The sequence below is a fragment of the Phalacrocorax aristotelis genome, chromosome 4 (assembly GCF_949628215.1).
Source record: "Phalacrocorax aristotelis chromosome 4, bGulAri2.1, whole genome shotgun sequence".
Taxonomy (NCBI): domain Eukaryota; kingdom Metazoa; phylum Chordata; class Aves; order Suliformes; family Phalacrocoracidae; genus Phalacrocorax; species Phalacrocorax aristotelis.
The window spans coordinates 82074124-82092819 of NC_134279.1; the positions used below are offsets into that span (position 1 = coordinate 82074124).

Sequence of the window (18696 nt, forward strand, 5' to 3'; positions counted from 1 at the left end):
CAGTCTCTAGCAAACAATTTTATTAGTATCTGTGCTTCCTTGTCTTCCAAAAAATCCATGTATGCTATCACACTGATATATATATTTCTCACCAGTGTACTTTTGCATACAGAAGATGTGAAAATATTTATCATTTTGAATATTTGGCCTTCCAAACTCACATTGCTCACCCATGATCCTTCTTCTTCCTTTTATTAAAAAAAAAAAAAAAAGTGCATCTGTATTTCTTCTGTGCTTTTCTGCTTTATTGGCCAGTTCTGTAGAGATTTATAAGAGGAGTATGAAGAACATTTTGAACAAAATAAGGCTGTGTAAGCACCAGAAGAAAGAGCAGAACAAGAGTTGAAAGCATGGCTTGCATTCTTACTGGCCACCCAGTTGGCTGTAAAGCAGTCAAGGTGCATGCTGGTACCCGTGCAAGTTGTTGGGAGGAGACCTCCTGCTCCAAAACCAGGAGGGTGGCAGCAAGGTGACAGCACGTCACCGCTGCCATTCCTTTTCCTCGTGTAGCAGCCCGTAGAAACCCAAAATGAGGATATGGAGGCACTGACCAACAGACTTGCCTAAAAGATCAGAAGTGTGAAGTGAATAAAACTGAAGCCAAAGGGTCCTGCCAAAGAAGCTGTTGAGCCCTACAGGGTATAAAAGACCTATAAACCCTATAAACCAGGTTTGCTGTCTCCAGGAAAGAAGCCAGGAGATGTGGTGAGGACCTGACGGCCAGCATCACTTGTCCTCTGTGGGGGACACAAGGGATGTTGGCTGGACCAGCTGGCCTACACGTTTGGTGTTTGTGGGGGTGAGTGTGAATGGGTATAATCGATTTTTCTCTGAGGTATTGTTAAATATAATCACCTTCAGCCTGGATAAGAGGAGGCTGTGGGGAGACCTTACTGCGGTACTTAAAGGGGCTGGTAAGAAAGATGGGGACAGACTTTTTAGCAGGGCCTGCAGCAAGAGAACAAGGGGTGATGGTTTGAAACTGAAAGAGGGTAGATTCAGGGTGGATGCAAGGAAGAAATGTTTTACACTGAGGGTGGTGAAACCCTGGCCCAGGTTGCCCCGAGAGGTGGTCGATGCCCCATCCCTGGGAACACCCAAGGCCAGGCTGGATGGGGCTCTGAGCGACCTGATCTGGTTGAAGGTGTCCCTGCTCACTGCAGGGGGTTGGACTGGATGGGCTCGAAAGGTCCCTCCCAACCCAAACCATTCTGTGATTCTCTTCTCTGATATCATGAGCTTTGTTACATTGATTTACCATAGACCTCTGATGTTTTCTACTGCATTTCTGTCCTGCATCCTCACGTGGACAGTTCACCCCTGCTGCTGTTTGTCTCGTCTTTCATATCTGCCCTTGAAACATCCTTCTAGGGGTGTTCAACACTGACACTCTCTAGTCCCATCATAGTCTTACAGTGATTATTAGATAAATAGGTGTATCTCAAGAATGGTACAGAAGTTACAAGTTTTCTGTTTTCATGGTGGCACATGAAACCTCATGTGCCTCTGCTAAGGTCTGAATATCATATATTGTCATTTTACTTTGGTGCAAATAATTGGACTTGTTCCTCAGAAGAACTTCCGAGGGAGCGCCGTTTGTCTCCGTACAACAGTCAGGCAGATGGTTTAATGTGCTGGATATTGTTTTTCCTGGCTGTAAACACTTGCCCAGTGTTTTCAATAAGTGGGAATGGCCTGTTGCAATAATTCAAATCTGGTGTTGTGCTGCAGATGTTTTATTTACCCTTTTTGCTTATTAAATAATTTCTTACTGCAGTAGAAGTGGCTTTCCTGAATATGTGCCTACAGTACAGTCTGCATCACTTTGTTTTCAAGGAAAAGGAAGAGCTTGGGAATATATTTATGTAAACTTCATCTTGTTAGAAATAACCAGCTCAGCACCCATGACTTCCTGCTTTCCATGTTGTCCTCATCACTCTCTACTTTGTCCTCCACAATGGTCACACGTGGACCAGGGCAGCGAGGCCATTTGGTCTCTCCTCCATTGATTAGTCCCATCATTATCTGCGCCCATTTATGCTTTTGGCCTCTAAAGCCTCCTGTGACAACATAGTGGTGTGATATAAGCACTTTGGGGTTTTAAACCTTCATTGAGAGGGATTTAGCTTATAGCATTGACATCTTAATTTAGGTTTGGGTGTGTGTTGTGTTGAAGCTGCTCTTCTAGTCAGTGTGGGTGATGGACACCAAAGCGCAGTTCCATTACCAGACCTAAGCGTCCGCTCCAGGGTGAGCCACAGAGCTCTCCGCGGACCGCTGGCTGTAGTTCGGCTGGGTATTTCTCATGAGCTGAGTTGTCAAGAAGACCAGATTAGTGCAGAGACTACAGAAGAGGAGAACTGAGAGTGGAAGGCACCTACAGGGCCAAGGCCATGCTTGGTCCCCGGTCCCACTTGTAGCCTGCTCAAACGTCCCTGCCTTCGGAGTAGCTTGTTCTCGTGCCTGAAAATAGAATGAGGGGAAAAAATCTTCAAAACACAGGTCAAAAACAACACTGATTTTCGTTCCAGTTTCATCATGTGTCCCATGATTTTTGGTATGTTTACTTAAAGCTCCATCTTCTAGACCTGCAAGATGACTTTTTTCCCTTTATTTAATGTTATCCCCATTGTGATACCATAGATAGACTTGCAAATCTGAACCCTAAAAAGCAAACCAAAATGAAATAAAAACCCCAAAACAAACAAAAAATCAGACAAATTCATTAACACCTGCTTTCCCAAACAACCTCAAACCCTTAGCTAGACTGATCTTGTGTTTCTGGAAGCTGCCACGAGTTTACAGGGTGTCGGGTTAGTTGTGCTAGCCAATAAGTAGATTTTTAAAACAGGCACAAAAGAAAAATCGCATCACCTGCCACAAATAAGGCGAGTCGTGGCTTCTTAAACCCAGTGCCACGTTCAGATCAGGTCGTGAATCTGTAGATCAGCTCTGTTGGTTTGCTGTTGGCTGTTTGGCAAAGGCCAACTGTGCAAACCCTGTGCGCTCCCACATTGCATACTTGTTCCGATTATTTCGAGGTTTAGTGCATCGAGTACTTCAAAATGTGTCCTATAATTCTCCAGCACATTAAAATTTACTTCTAAATAGCACTTAAATAGCTTCCAATTCATCAAAATAATTTGGAATGTGTTTTTTCTAGTAATCATTGCAGTGCTTTCTGAAATTATTAAGTGACCTATTTATGTTAAAGCATATTAGTATTGAAGCTGCTGTATATTTTGGCATTTAAAATTGCCATTTTTTACTAGCGATTCTGATGTTGATAAACATTGTAGGAAAGTTTAATAATTGGGCCCTAATATGCCAGATGGATTTTCTTCTTTCCTCCTGAGAATGCGTCATATCAAAGTGCTGATGAAGTTTTCCAGCCATTTAAAAATGAAAGTGCACTTGTTTGAAGAATTTTAAGGATACCTGGAGTGGAGCGAATGTCCCCTCTGCTATGAGAAGGAGCTTAGAGTACAAACTAAAACCAGACAGGGTGTTTAAGTTCAGATTTTTGTGTTGGGATGGGAATACTCTGTGGTATAAAGAGCGCTGAAGGCTTATCAGCTAAGGATTAACGCATGTGTTGAGGCCAGCTGAGGGGAGATTACTTCTAGCTGTGTTGCTCATTTATTGTACTTAAAGAGTCTAATCTTAGATAATCTAAACTTAAATAATCTAATAAATAATTAGGCATTACTTAATTAAGCTATTTATCAAATAGAATATTGTCCATAAAATCTAAGTGTAACTTCTCCCTGTACTGCAATATTTATTGCTGCATAAGCAGAAACTGTTATAACTTGTGTAGGCCAATGAAAGCTGCATTTGGTAGAACCTGGCCCAAATGAGGAGTCGTGTTCAAATTTCCGTGGGATGAAAAACTCTCCGAGGGTGTTAGATGGCTCTAGATGGCTCCTTTTCCTTCCAGTCTGGTTTCACATCTGAGTTTTCTGGTTTCCTCTGTTTCTGTTGGAAAAATTGAACTGCTCTCAAACTGGGCTCGTTCCTGGCCTTAGGAAAACAGAAATCCAACAGCTGATAGTTGAGGTACAGCTACTGGGTGAGCTGCTTCGCCTGTACGTGACATCTGCAGGACCGCCTGCAGACTATGCTGGCATGTTACGAGCCCAGGAACATTTCTGTCCCCTCTGCTTTCTTTTCGGAGAGACAGATGAGGAGGAACGATACAAAAGCGTTGTTTGAGATGGGAGGAGGTGCAGAGAGGCTTGAACAAACAGTGGATTTCAGGGATGAAGGAGGCTCTTGGTAGGCTATTATTTTTGGAGGGGAAAGAAACAGGAGAAGATAAAGCAAGTCCTGCAGCGAAGGTTTATTTTTAAAGCCATTTGGAAATGGGTGGATGCTGGTTGCTGGCAGAGCGAGCGCTGAGGCTGTTAAGGGGAAAGCAGGGCAGAGCACGGCGCTTGATTAACATGCCAACCATGGACTTTCACACCAAATCATTTTCCAACACAGCTCTCATTCCTTGCAGATGTTTATTTCGGCTGCTTCCATATTTGCACAGTTGCTTTCCAAGAGAAGCTATGGGAGGGAGAAAAAAGCTTCTTTAAAGCTACTGACGTGAAGACAGGTCTTTTTGACTTATTTCAGGATGGTTTAGGCTGGGTAAACCCAGCAGATAGATCTTGACTTTGCTCTACCCCCAGGGCTCTTCCAGCAGGTGATGGACTGCAGCCCAGCAAGCCGGCGCTGCCTTTTATTCCTCCCCAAGTGCTGCCAAGGGGAGGTGGTGCAGGGGGGGAAATATATTTCCTTAGCGGCTTTATAGCTTTTGTGGGTATTTGCTGCCTCCTTGTGACGGTACCAAGATGTATGGTGCTGTGCCTTTGAAATACAGGGCAGTGTGGTGAGCGTTTTCGAAAGAGTTTTTATTAGCCTTTAATTGCTAATTCCTTTCTGTGCTTTCTTCAGAAAGTCTTGGCTGTGGTGCCAGGAATTAGGCAGGAAAGAGAAACCCGTGAAAGACGCTGGCATGTGCAGTCTTGTGCAATGCTGCGGTTCGGAAAGGAGATTTAATATATGGATAAAGGTGATCCTCTTAGTTCTCCTCTCTAGCTTTCTTCTTCAAGGGATTAAATGTAGGGAGATGCCGTTTTCAAATCAACCAAACACAAGAACTCCATATCTGACATTTACAACTCACTGAGGTCACTTTTTTCCTAAAAAGGAGCCACCCTCATAGGAGCTCGGCACGTGTTGACGTGTATCTTCGGTTCGGTGCATGTGTTCCTGGTGCTGTCTGATAGGTACATGTGAATGGAGGACATGCGGTGACACATAGGGTCACCTACAGAAAGGTGGAGGTCTCATTCGCTTTGCTGGGTGTGCACGGCACAAAGCAGCTTCTTCTGTATGTGTGATCTCTCGAGAAACTCCTCCTGAAGGTAATTCTCTCTGAAATGTGGCTTTATAACATGGAGGTGCTAGAGACTGATGAAGCATCTGGCCTTTTTCCTCTGCCCTTTGGACGTCCACCTCCTTTCCTCAGGTAAATGAGTATTGAGGAGGTAGACTCGGAAAAGCCGTGGCAGTAGCTGTTGCCTAAGCTGCATCTAAAATGCTTTATCCTGAGATGAAACTTCTCACTGGAGTCACAACATGAACTCAGTCACCTGGCAGGCGTTGCGCTTTGGCAGCCTGTCCTGGGGACTCCTGCAGGTGTTTTGAATACTGTTGTTTTCATGGTCAAATTAAATGTGAAGGCAGGAACAATTTTCCCCGCTGCCTTGGAGATTTTGTTTTATTTCCACCCTCCATTTGTACATTGACGTTAAAACGTTACTGAAAACAAAGCAGATCAAAGATTTAGCTCGTGGTCTAAGCTGTGCTGGTTTTGCTTGGATATACTTCGGATTTTTGCTCTTCAGGGAGCACAGTCTTCTTTGGGCCTTGGACATAAAGCAAATGTTGTGCCTCAGAAAGACTTGAGGTTTATTTGGGGAAAAAGGGAGCTTAAAAGAAGAAAACAAGCTTACCAAAGCCATTGAGTAAGTGTGGTGGCATTCATGCCGTGGGGAGATAACAGGAGTCCCAAGACAAGTGTGGGCGCTCAGAAGTTCTGCAAGTCCATCATTCACTCGTGCCTCTTCCAGTGTGGCAAAAGTGAAAATCCATCTTGTCCGAACATGACCTTTACAGGAGAGAAATACTGTCTCCAGGTAGTACGAGAAAGAAAGGGGAAGCTGAGGGTGTGAAATCCTCAGTCATCAGTAACGCATGCTAGCTTCTTTACCAAAATAGCAATTAAAGATTTAATGTCTATGCGTTACTGGTTAATGGGGGCATGTTGTTTTTTGCTGCAAAAGTCAGTAATAAGCCAGTACCTCTCAGAAAGGCAAGTAAAATACCCATTAAAAATGCTTGTCTGTTTGTGTTTGCCAAAAAACGCCTAGGCTTTTACAGTGAAGTAATGTTAGATTTTAACATAGAGAGAAAATATGGGGGAAGTGATTTGGAATACGTACCTCTTACAATGAAAAAGGCTAAACAAATCTCCCCGCGATCCTGCTTAAATTTGTAAAGATATAGGCACCATAGGAGTCCATAGAAAGCCGTGCAGACATTTTAATGCTGAAGTCACGCAAGTGCCAATTTTTTAATATCACATACTATATGATAGTAAGACATGCTTCTGTGCATACCTAAGCCTGAAAAATATAATCGCGTTGCCTACTGTCTGCCCTTTGAGTGTTCGGTGCCTGATCACACGGCGTTTTCTTAATATATAGGCTGTGGATAGTGATACGTAATCAGGAACAGGCCCTCCTCCTGCATCTCAGGGAATGGTTCCTGCTGTCTATCTGTTTTTTAATGAGAAATATTTCCAAGACTTTGCACTCCTCTCCACTAAAGAATTTGCCGTTGTAGAGTAGGGCCCCCAGTTGCTGAAGCAGCGCTTGAAGGACAGAACGTGCAGTCCCTCGCAGCTCGTACAAGGCAAACGGCACGGTGTGTGCGAAGAGAGGGGACAAGAGGGAACTGGTGGGATGAGATGCCATCCCAGCTACCTGAAAGGAGGTTGTAGCAAGGCGGGGGTTGGTCTCTGCTCCCAAGTCACCAGGGACAGGACGAGAGGGAATGGCCTCAGGCTGCGTCAGGGGAGGTTTAGGTTGGAGATGAGGGAAAATGCCTTCCCTGCCAGAGCGGTCAGGCCCCGGCACAGGCTGCCCAGAGAGGTGGGGGAGTCACCGTCCCTGGGGGTATTTAAAAGACGTGTAGATGTGGTGCTTGAGGATATGGTTTAGTGGTGGGCTTGGTGCAACAGGTTAGCGGTTGTACTCGATGACCTTAAAAGTCTTTCAACCTTAACGATTCTATGATTCTGTGATCATCGTAAGCTGTGGGTTTTTTGGTCAGCAGTGCAAACGGCAGCTTCGTGTCCGAGTAGAAGTAGTCATCGGGGTCACGGACGTTTGTGTGAGTAGGGTGGGAGAGCGCAGGGGAAACCGCCGCGTTGTTTGGAAGTGGGAGCTTCGGGGATCTACAAAAAAGATCAATTTTTGGAAGCAGAGCGGAGTTTGGTTTTGCAGGCAGGGAGTATTGAGCGGTGGCAGTTTTTCTCCCACCGTAAGCTTTCCTGCGTGGCTGTGGGTCTCCGTTGGGAGCCCCAGAACAACGAGAACCAAGCCGTGCCCAGAGGCAGGGAGAGGGCCAAGCCAGTTCCCCCTTCAGCAGAAATCCCCGTTCAAACATACAGAGCACAGCGGTCAGCGTAAATAGTGCACTTTTGGAAATAAGTCATCTATTCTGGTTAATCTTCCTTTAAGCACTCTCTTTAAATATCCGCTAGAGTGTGGGGAGGGAGGTTTGGAGACACCGTCTCTTACCCGTCAGTCCGGTACGTGAGCAGAGGGACGATTGCTGGGGTTCAGGTGTACAAAAGGAAAAATTGTCATCTTCGAAAGCTTGTGTGCCTTGAAGTTGCTCATTAAGTATTCAGTGTGATAAGATCGTAACTGTCAATAAAGTCAGCTTTTATTACTCTTATTATTATTACAACTGCTTTTTGTTATATCTGCTTCTTTGCATTTTCCCTAGAAGTTGATAAACCTATTAATCCCTTTCTCCTCTTTAGATTTTAAAAAAAAGCAATATAGATTTGGGGAAATCAAGAAATGCCTGTAGTTGTGCCAGTTAAAAAGAATCGAACTGCCATACGCTTTATCTTATTTGTGTCATTTGGAAAAGAAAAAGTAATCAAGTTTCTCTGCTTCTTTCAAGGCTTTTCTTTTTTGGGTTATCCTCTCACTTCAAATATCGCCAAAGATAGTCAATACTGGCTTTTCCAATTTGATTAAATCTTTGGGCCTTGCTGTTCTGACCTCCTGGTGAAAATTGGCACATGTCCTATAAGGAGGTCAAATAGATAACTTTGGAACAGTTTCCCCTGTAAATAGAGGTACGTCGTTCCTCACCAGGTGTCACAAGCACTGAACTGCGCCAAGCATTGTGCGCTGCTGTATTTTCTTTCAGCAAAGTAGCTCTAAGTAGTAGATGAACTTCTAGTCTAGTTTTTTATGCTCTGCTAGAGTTTTTCTGCTGCCGTTATGTTATGAACGAGGACAATAAGATATATTTTTTTTTATTTTTCTTCCTTTACAGCTGTTTCCTGTCTTTGCTCCTGGTGGCAGCTGTGGTTTGGAAGATTAAACAAAGTTGCTGGGCATCGCGACGAAGAGAGGTTGAAAATGACAAGACAAATGCTATCTCTTAAATGACTTTTTTATAGTTGTTCTCTTCCGTGTTTATTCACATATGCATAAAATTAACCTTCAGTTAAGGATAAGCTCCACTAATCTAGAAATGCTTCTGTTTGGGGGATTTATAATAGTGTACTTTTGATTACAGTTTCAGTGGCAAATTATACCATTTTAGTATCCTGTTGCTGCAGTTTCTGTGAAGCACAAAAAAATAGGGGTGAGTGTCCTGCATTCCCAGAACTCGGGGTTCTAGGCAGCATAAATCCCAAACCGCCTCAAATTAGGAGATTCTTTACAAAAGAGGAAGTTTCTGCACTGAAGCTCCGAACCACATTAGCTCCCGCTTTAATCTGTTAAAAAAAAAGGCTAATCCCCCTTTTCAAAATTAAACCTTATCTAAATGGCTTGGAGTTGTTTTAGCTTTTGATTCCCTGGAGCAGAGTGGCATAAGAGAAAGGTGGGAGAAGCCACCCACCATTTGGAAACCTGTGGTGTACTACTTCAAAAGGCAACTTCTAGTGCCACAGCTTTCTCCTCCTCACCTACCCGCGGACCATGCCAGCTTCCCAACTTCTTCTTGTTTGCGGCATGTAAAAAAGTATGTGCTTTAAACCACCAAAATATGGTTCCTTCTTGTTTGTCCTTGATGCATTTGGTGATTTTTTTTTTCACCACCCTTTTTTTCTACTTCTCAGTTGAAGCTAATTTAATAGAATCATGGCATGGTTTGGGTTGGGAGGGACCTTTAGAGGCCATCCAGCCCAACCCCCTGCACTGAGCAGGGACATCTTCAACCAGATCAGGTTGCTCAGAGCCCATCCAACCTGGCCTTGGGTGTTTCCAGGGATGGGGCATTGACCACCTCTCAGGGCAACCTGGGCCAGGGTTTCACCACCCTCACTGTAAAAATTTCTTCCTTAGATCCAGCCTAAATCTACCCTTTGTCCTGTCACAACAGGCCCTGTTAAAAAGTCTGTCCCCATCTTTCTTACAAGCCCCTTTAAGTACTGCAATAAGGTCTCCCCGCAGCCTTCTCTTCCCCGGGCTGAACCACCCCAACTCTCCCAGCCCGGCCTCGCAGCAGAGGGGCTCCAGCCCTCGGAGCATTTCTGTGCCCCCTCTGGCCCCGCTCCAACAGCCCCATGTCCTTCCCGTGCTGAGGAGCCCCGAGCTGGAGGCGGCACTGCAGGGGGGTCTCACAGAGCGGGGCAGAGAGGCAGGACCCCCTCCCTCGCCCTGCTGCCCGCGCTGCTGGGGATGCAGCCCAGGGCACGGTTGGGTGTCTGGGCTGCCAGCGCACATCACCGGCTCGTGCCCAGCTCTTCACCCCCAGCACCCCCAAGTCCTTCTCCGCAGGGCTGCTCCCAGTCCCCCCACCCCCCAGCCTGTTCTGATACCGGGGGCTGCCCCGGCCCAGGGGCAGGACCTTGCGCTTGGCCCTGTTGAACCTCATGAGGCTCTCCCAGGCCCACCTCTCCCGCTTGTCCAGGTCTCTCTGGATGACATCTCATCCTTCTGGCGTGTCAGCTGCCCCGCTCAGCTTGGTGTCACCTGCAAACCTGCTGAGGGTGCCCTCGATCCCACTGTCTGTGTCATTGATGAAGATATTAAACAGCACTGGTCCCAGTACAGACCCCCTGAGGGACACCACTTGTCACCGGTCTCCATCTGGACATTGAGCCATTGACCATGACCCTCTGGATGCGACCATCCAGCCTCTTCCTCATCCACTGAACAGCCTACCTATCAAATCTATATCTCCCCAGTTTAGAGAGAAGGATGCTGTGGGGGACCGTGTCAAAGGCCTTACAGAGGTCCAGATAGATGACATCCGTAGCTCTTCCCTTGCCCACTGATGCAGTCACTCCATCAGAGGAGGCCACGAGGTTGGTCAGGCAGGACTTGCCTGTGGTGAAGCCATGCTGGCTGCCTCGAATGACCTCCCTGTCCTCCATGTGCCTTAGCATTCCTTCTAGGAGGATCTGTTCCATGATCTTCCCTGGCACAGAAGTGAGGCTGACAGGTTGGTAGTTGCCCAGGTCCTTCTTTCTACCCTTTTTAAAGACGGGCACAATGTTTCCCTTTTCCAGTCCCCGGGGACTTCACCTGACTGCCACGACTTTTCAGATATCATGGAGAGTGTCTTAGCAACTACATCAGCCAATTCCCTCAGGACTCTGGGATGCATCTCATCAGGTCCCGTAGACTTGTGTATATCCAGGTTCCTCAAGCAGTCACGAACCTGATCTTCCCTTCCCATTTCACGTTGCACCCTAAGCACGCAGGGTGACCAAGATAGGATGGCCAATATGTTGTCACTCAGTAGCATAAAGAATGCCTCCTTATTTCTAATTTTAAGCATAAATGCAGAGATGTGTAGTAGAGCTGTGCAGAGAAGCAAGTCCTGTGTGCGGCAAGGCAGATGACCGCACGTTCCTGGGGTTTTCTTGCTGTGGTAAGCACTAAAACCACAGAAGGCAGAGCCTTGTGTCATGTACAAATACAGTAGAGGTCGGGCTGGGCTGTGCCTGGGATTATTTTTAGGAGCTTTGCCTTGTGCAATCAGTTTTCTTGTATGGAAATTGAGAGAAGCCAGACTTTATTCGAGTGAGTCCGTGTGCTCTTTCTATATGTAAGCATCTATACATCATCACCCAAGAGCAGGTATCATTCCCTAAGGAGTGTGGTGTGTTTCTCCCCTGCTTTTGGATTTTAGGGTGAAATCTGCCCATTCCTGTAGATTTTCCTCCCAGCTGTCCTGCTGGGATGAAGCTCTTGGCAGCTGCTGGCACCCAGCTGTGTAACTGCTCTATTCAAGGGTGTTTCATTCATACTCAGTAGTTGATCAAGAGTATTCTGGGGATTAATTTTTACAGTGCTGTAGTTCTGTGCAAGTGCCCATACCTTGCATATCTTCAAATATCTGGTGCTACTTTCCAGTGCAGTAGCAGAAATAGTATCATTTTATTCAATCTGAGGATCTCCTTTCTTATAACAACATGGATTTATGTCTGATAACTCTTTTCCTCTTCTTCCTCTTTCTGCTTCAGATGTTTTTGCTCTTACTAGTGAACTCAAGTGCATAATATAATCAGTGGTTTTCAAACAGATAACCCTTAATCTTTGGAATAATTTGTCTTTCAAGTTTTCTGTATTCTCTGAAGGTAGATAAATTTTGAGTAGGGCAGTTGGTTTTTTCCTTCTCATTTTATTGGAAAGAAAGTAAGCCAGAGTCAGCTTACTCTGACCCTGTTGGCTCCTGAGGTTAAATGTTATCTAGGAATGTATAAGGAATATAGGCTGAGAAGTAAATACTGTGCTTTGGAGCTCAGTTAAAATATTTTAGCATTGGCCTAAATGAAAAATGACTCTATTACCTTCAGATTCCTAAAGTTATTTCAGACTGATGCGTGTTTTAAGGGAAAAAGCTGGAGTACTGGCAACATATTGGCGTGTTTTAGTCTTAAATTCAGTTTACACGTGTGACTATTTGACGGGCAGGTCATCAGTGTGTTCTTTTCCTGGCAGATTCCCATCTTCTGCAGTTACTTGTCCTGCTCCTTCTTTACATCTAGTGACTCTTACCTTGTACTTCCTAGATCTCTGCTATTCCGTTCCTCTTTTGTTCTAAATACTTGTAAAACTTGAGGAAACGTTCTTAAAATCTTTGCCACGCCATTCTTAGATATATTAATAAAGACTGTCTCCCAAAACAAAAGTCTGCCCAAAGATTCTTTGACTTTTTGGTATTATCGAAGATTATTTTATAGCTTGCAGGGTGTTTTTTTAAAATACGGACTCTCAATAAATCCTAGCAAGGCTGTCTTTTAACATTAGTAGTTAAAATAATGATTCATAGCAGTTTGCTGCAGTGCAAGTTTTAAGTGTACACAAGTTTACCCCTCTGTTCTGAGGGTGTTGCTGAAGCGTGTAATTTTAGATTTGCCACTCTTCCTTCCCGAGGAGGGGGTGGCTCTCTTTGGTTTGCTCCATTACCCTTACAGGAGTCCTGTGTCACAGAGTTTGCAGGCTGGCTCAGTGTTGGGGCCGGTCCTGATCAGTATCTTCATTGATGATCTGGATGAGGGGATCGAGTGCGCCCTCAGTAAGTTTGCAGATGACACCAAGATGGGCAGGAGCATTGATCTGCTGGAGGGCAGGAAGGCTCTGCAGAGGGACCTGGACAGGCTGGATCCATGGGCCGAGGCCACTTGTGTGAGGTTTAACAAGGCCAAGAGCCGGGTCCTGCCCTTGGGTCACACCAACCCCAGGCAACGCTGCAGCCCTGGGGCAGAGGGGCTGGAAGTGCCCAGCGGAGAAGGCCCCGGGGGTGCTGGCTGACAGCCGGCTGGGCATGAGCCAGCAGTGCCCGGGTGGCCAAGGAGGCCACCAGCCCCTGGGCTTGTGTCAGCCCTGGTGTGGCCAGCAGGGGCCGGGCAGGGATGGGGCCCCTGTGCTCGGCCCTGGGGAGGCCCCACCTCGAATGCTGGGCTCAGGTTTGGGCCCCTCGGGACAAGAAGGGCCTTGAGGGGCTGGAGCGTGTCCAGAGAAGGGCAGCGGGGCTGGGGCAGGGTCTGGAGCACAAGTGTGCTGGGGGGCGGCTGAGGGGGCTGGCGGGGTTTAGCCTGGAGAAGAGGGGGCTGAGGGGAGCCCTTCTCGCTCTCTGCAGCTGCCTGAGAGGGGCTGGAGTGAGGGGGGGGTCGGTCTCTGCTCCCAAGTCACCAGGGACAGGACGAGAGGGAACGGCCTCAGGCTGCGTCAGGGGAGGTTTAGGTTGGAGATGAGGGAAAGTGTCTTCCCTGCCAGAGGGGTCAGGCCCTGGCACAGGCTGCCCAGAGAGGTGGGGGAGTCACCGTCCCTGGAGGTATTTAAAAGATGTGTAGACGTGGTGCTTGAGGATATGGTTTAGTGGTGGGCTTGGCAGTGACAGGTTAGCGGTTGGACTCGATGATCTTAAGGGTCTTTTCCAACCTTAACGGTTCTATGATTCTGTGACTGGGAAAAACAGAGTTTGTTTGAGAGCCTTTTTTTTCTCCTCTATAAACTGCTGACACAGTTGATGGAGACCACCTCCTCCACCTCCTACCACCCCGCCACATTTTAGTGGCAGGGTGAAAGGAAAGGTGATGAAGCGGCGGTGGCAGGACACCCGATTCAGACAGCATACTGTAATCTTCAAGTTAAAATATGCTGCAGCCCTGGAGGAAGATATTTCTCTGGTTTGAGCTATATTTTTAGAAGTAGTCAAGTTACCGTCGCCTGTCTCCCATGGGTTGTGCCGTAGTAATTCTGCGCGTGTTCTCTAATCTTAACCCAAAAGTAAGTAAGTTATAATGCAATCTGCAGGTAATTCCCAGCTATCAATCACTTCTGCTTCCAATATAAGCATTGTAAGTGCCTAACTTCTTATCGCAGTGCAGAGCGAAAAGTAGATGGCTGAAGCTTAATCTGAAATATGTATAGGACAGGAAAGGGAGTGTGTTGAAAGGTCTAGTAGCCAAAATTATTCAGACAGTATTGCTTGGAATGATGTGCTGGGAGAAGCTGTACAGCTGTGCTTGGTGTGTCAGGTTAATGGAACAGAGCATCATCATTTGGTGGAAACTAAATTTGCGTTACTCCTTACTGAGGAAGAGGTGTAGTACAAATCATAGAATCATAGAATCATAGAACGGTTTGGGTTGGAAGGGACCTTTAGAGGTCATCTAGTCCAACCCCCAAAACCCAGAATCTACATCAGGATCTTGTAAAATATGATTCCCCTTACTGGTTTATTTTCCCCCTTTGTGCAGCTAATCCTCTTTGACCAGCTGCTTGCACATGTCAGTGCTGATGTTCCTCAGCCTTAAGGCTAAGGGGTCTTCTGGGTGTGCAAATGCGGCGTATCAAATGTATAGTTGTAGGAAAATGAGTTTGGAGCACTGGGCAAAAGTTCAGGCCTTGCAGAGTATAAAACTTGACCTGAAGTAAAAATGGGAACAATTTGTGTCATATCAGGCATGGAGGAGATGGGATCGTAAATTGTGTGTTTATTCCCTCTCCAGCGAGCACCAAGTTTAAGTATCTTCAGACATCTTAAAGAGGGAGAATGGAAATAAAAAGGCAGCTTTTATAGGAGGCTTAGGAAGAGGTGAATGGCATTAGGAAATAGGGATAGGAAACCTTTCTATCTTGTCTCTAGAAAATGACACATTAAATGTATCAAGGTGGTAACAGAGAATAATGCACAAAGTACAAGAGTGGCATTAGGGATTTAATATGCCCGTCTGCTGTCATGAATTTTCTGTCCTATTGTTTTATTTTAGCATCCGAATCCTAGTCTCTTCACCCTCAGCCTGCTGCTTCTCCTCCACTTTGAGCAAGAAATAGCTCTTCTTTAACATTTGCAGCAAATGGAGTGAGGGTAGTGATTTGGCCAACCCAGTGTACCTGTCTGCGTGAGGGTCAGCGGCATCACCCTCCGTGCCCCACTGGGATGCCCTGGGAGCAGCAGCACCAAACATGTACGCGGAGAGCTAAATCTGGGTGTCGAGCTCAGTGGTGCCCTTAACATACACAGAATTGCCTACAACTCCTTTCTTGCCAAGACTCTCCAGGACCGAACACTTTCACTCTGTGCCCTGCCCAACTTATTCCGGATGGGTTTTATGTATTGATTTACTGCAGGGATTATCCTTCTCTTTCTTGATCTCATTGCTGAAACCTTTTTCCCTCCCAGGTGTATTCAAAAATGTAGCAGCACTTCTTTTATTAGCAGCATCCTCTGCTGTAACATCCATGAACACTGAATACCACTTAGGCAGGCGGTTTTCTGTATTCATTTTACAGCAAAGACTTTCCAAGGGATGTGCGCTGTGTATTATTTATTGCCCTGCCTTTGTTTTGTTCCCCTCCCTGCTCTCACCTGTCAGTATTTCATTCATCTCTCGTATCTTCCCTCTTAGACTGTGATTTAGGGTTATCTTTTGTCAAAGAAAAGGATTCAGGATTGGAATATTTTTCCAACTGTAACTGTAAATCAGGATCTTCATCTCTGTGTAGAATCTCCAGTGGTGTCTTGGAAGGCTCTGGCATTGGCCTTACGCAAGAACATTAAAAGGTCAGGCTACAAATGTCCCTAAATTTGGGCAGTCACAGGTGCTTTGGAGGGCTTGTAAGAAACAAGGTGTGCTGGTGCTGATCTTGAACGCTGTATTCTCCAAGCTCCCAGCGACCTTCTTGTTCGGTAGCGCCAACAGTGCTATTCAGTGTCTGTCACCTGAGGAGAAAACATTACCTTCTTGTTGGTGTGCTTTGTAGAGGAAACACTAACTGGAGGAGTGAGAAAACTCAGTTGTCTCAGGGTGAAACGTAAGCCTGTGTGTGTATTTTTTTTAAACAGTTAGGGAAGGTTTCCTTCCCATCATACTTGTTCCCTGGAAAATAGACTGAAATGATGGTGGCCATGGTGAACTAATAACTGTAGGTAAATTCCCAGTTCCTGCGTTTATAAGTACAGTAATAAAATAAGAGCATAGCATTAGTATTGTGTAACCAGGTATTGGGGTACTCTGTCCACTCTGGTCTCAGCCACGTCTTGGGTGTTGCAGATGGTACAGAGCAACCCTGCAAGATGAATTTGTTGTCTGGAAGATAAGCGAGAGACTAAAGCGTCACCAATTACTCATTTTATCCAAGGAAAAACATACTGAGATTTGATGATGTGAGTCAGCGTCTGTGAAAAGGAATCATAGAAGATTCATGATGGGATGAGGGTCTTGTTTAAAAGATCAGCCAAAGGCATAACGCCCGGTGTCTGCAACTGGGGGTAAAAAAGTCAGAAGCTATTTTGGTTTTCTTCTCTTTTTAATGGCGAGAGTAGCAATGCCAACAGTTGTTTTTTAGAAACACGGTGCTCAGATCGGGGTTTGAGTGCTTTTGGGAGGATCTTTTCTAGGTCAGTCCAAGTCACATGCTTGTGGAAATCCCATGGTGCAGTTTGGTGGCTTGTACTATGCAGGAGGTCAGATCAAATAATCGTAACTTTTTCTGCTACCCCTAAATTTAAAATCTATGAATGGGCACCAACTCGTGGTGCCTGTAGGCTTTTTCCAAAATACAAATGCTGCATGCGCTCTGCAATGATCTGTGTGGCTTTGGTCACCAACTGCAGGAAATGATAGCATAAACAAGAGATGCCCTGAAGAGGAAAACCATCCCAAAATATTAATGTTGACAAGAGATTCCAGCTCAGGGGGAAATTGATGGTCCGTTTTTGTTTGAACATGCTACTGTCACTTCTGTGCCTAATTAAGCTCGTCTCTGGTTGAACTTGCAGATGGCCAGTTACAGCTGACCGTTTGTAGCTTTAATATGTCCATGCAGGACACCATCCTATCAGGCTGGCAATCACGTACGCAGGGTTGGCGTCCAACTGAGCTCTTCTCACATAGTCTTTAGTGGTGTTGCCGCTAGAGAATTAAGTTGGGTTTAGTATATCCCAAAAGAGAACTGTTGGCCGGGATTTGCGATGATGAAGGTTGACTATCAAGTCTAGCTCTAGGAGAGCTCAGCCCCATTTTAAAAACCCCACAACTGTGTGTGTATTGAAGCCGTTGTCATGTCAGAGCCCTAAGTCTCTCTCTGATGATAGGAATCAGTGGTACAGGCATCCAATTTAGCTATTTGGAAAAATCAGGGAGAGAAGCAGTGTTGTGTAATTATGCGAGAAGAGCTCTAGTCAATCAAAGGTGCGCTCTGCTATTGTGTAATTATCTGGTACTGGTACGTATTTTAGTCTGCATGGACTATATACTTCTGGTCTTTTAAAAAGAAATTCTATCTTATTCTTCTTATTAAAGGTCAGTTTTTCTGTGCCCTCCTACTGGGCATGATTATGATGAATAACTTATCTTAATCAGCCCTGAATTAAATATCTTCTGTCATTTCAGCATGAGGCAACTTCCCAGCAGCTTTGCTTTCTGGTTTGTTATAGTTTTGAAGTGTGGAAATGCCTATTGAGAAGCATTTGAACATTAATTCTCTCCTCCTCTCTCTTTCAACATAGCCTGCAAAGTCAGTTACAAAACTAATTAGCTAACATCAATATGTGCACTGCTCTAGGGGCTTAAAAACTTAATTTTCAGTGATGATGGAAGTGTCAGAGAAAATTGTTTGTTTGTTGACTTACATGGTAGTTAATGTAATTGTAGCTAAATGCTTTAAATCACTTATTTCTGAGACAATGTGGTTCATCCTCGTAGAATATTTATATCTTATATGTTTGTTTCTTTGCTGATGCCCCTTTTTATTTTGGAGTAGGTAATTCCATTGACTTCCTCCCTTTCCCCCAAGGTCACCAAGAAACTACAATGTAAAGCAAAGGTTCCTGCACCAGGATATATAGGTTACTTCAGAGTAATGCGCAGCAATGCCTGAACACCCGTCATTGCTGGCCACGTAGGCTCCAGCTCCACCAGCTGCTACTGCCACCACCGCTGGGAAGGACACCTTCTCCCCAGGGAACCCCAGGAGGGTGGTGTCCCCTTCCCACGCCGGCTGTCAGTAGCCTGCGAGCTGCAGGTTTGGCAGATGTCATTACAGGAGAGCTCAGGGACAACTTCTCAAGACAAGGTTTTTCTAAGTTAGTCATGCAGCGGTGCCCGGAAATCAGTGGTTGATCATTTATGTGCATACGTGAATAGGTATTTGTGCACAAACGGGACGAGTCGCCTTCTGAATTCAAATGAAGCTCTTAGAGCGGTTCAGGATGTGCAGGAATAAGCTCAAAATGCCTGTCTACCAGTGCAACCCCTCTACCTATTATGTTTTTGGAAGGACCGGAGTGCTCTCTGTCCTCTGACCCCAACAAAATCACTGACACTTCAGTTAGCCAGCGGCCAAGTCAGAGCTAATAAGCTTTGCTGGGAGAATTGTGTTACCCTTTGCTCAGCCTGTGCGGCGAGACCTTTAGGTATTTGCTTGG

General features: G+C 45.6%; 1 protein-coding gene across 1 annotated transcript in view; it reads left to right on the forward strand.

Annotated features, from left to right (window-relative positions):
• Positions 1 to 18696, forward strand: part of ATRN (attractin) — a 161267-nt gene that overhangs the window by 118431 nt on the left and 24140 nt on the right. Inside the window, exon 26 of the mRNA XM_075092237.1 lies at positions 8635 to 8713. Within this exon, the coding sequence (XP_074948338.1) occupies positions 8635 to 8713 (79 nt within the window). The remainder of the gene's footprint in view (positions 1 to 8634; positions 8714 to 18696) is intronic.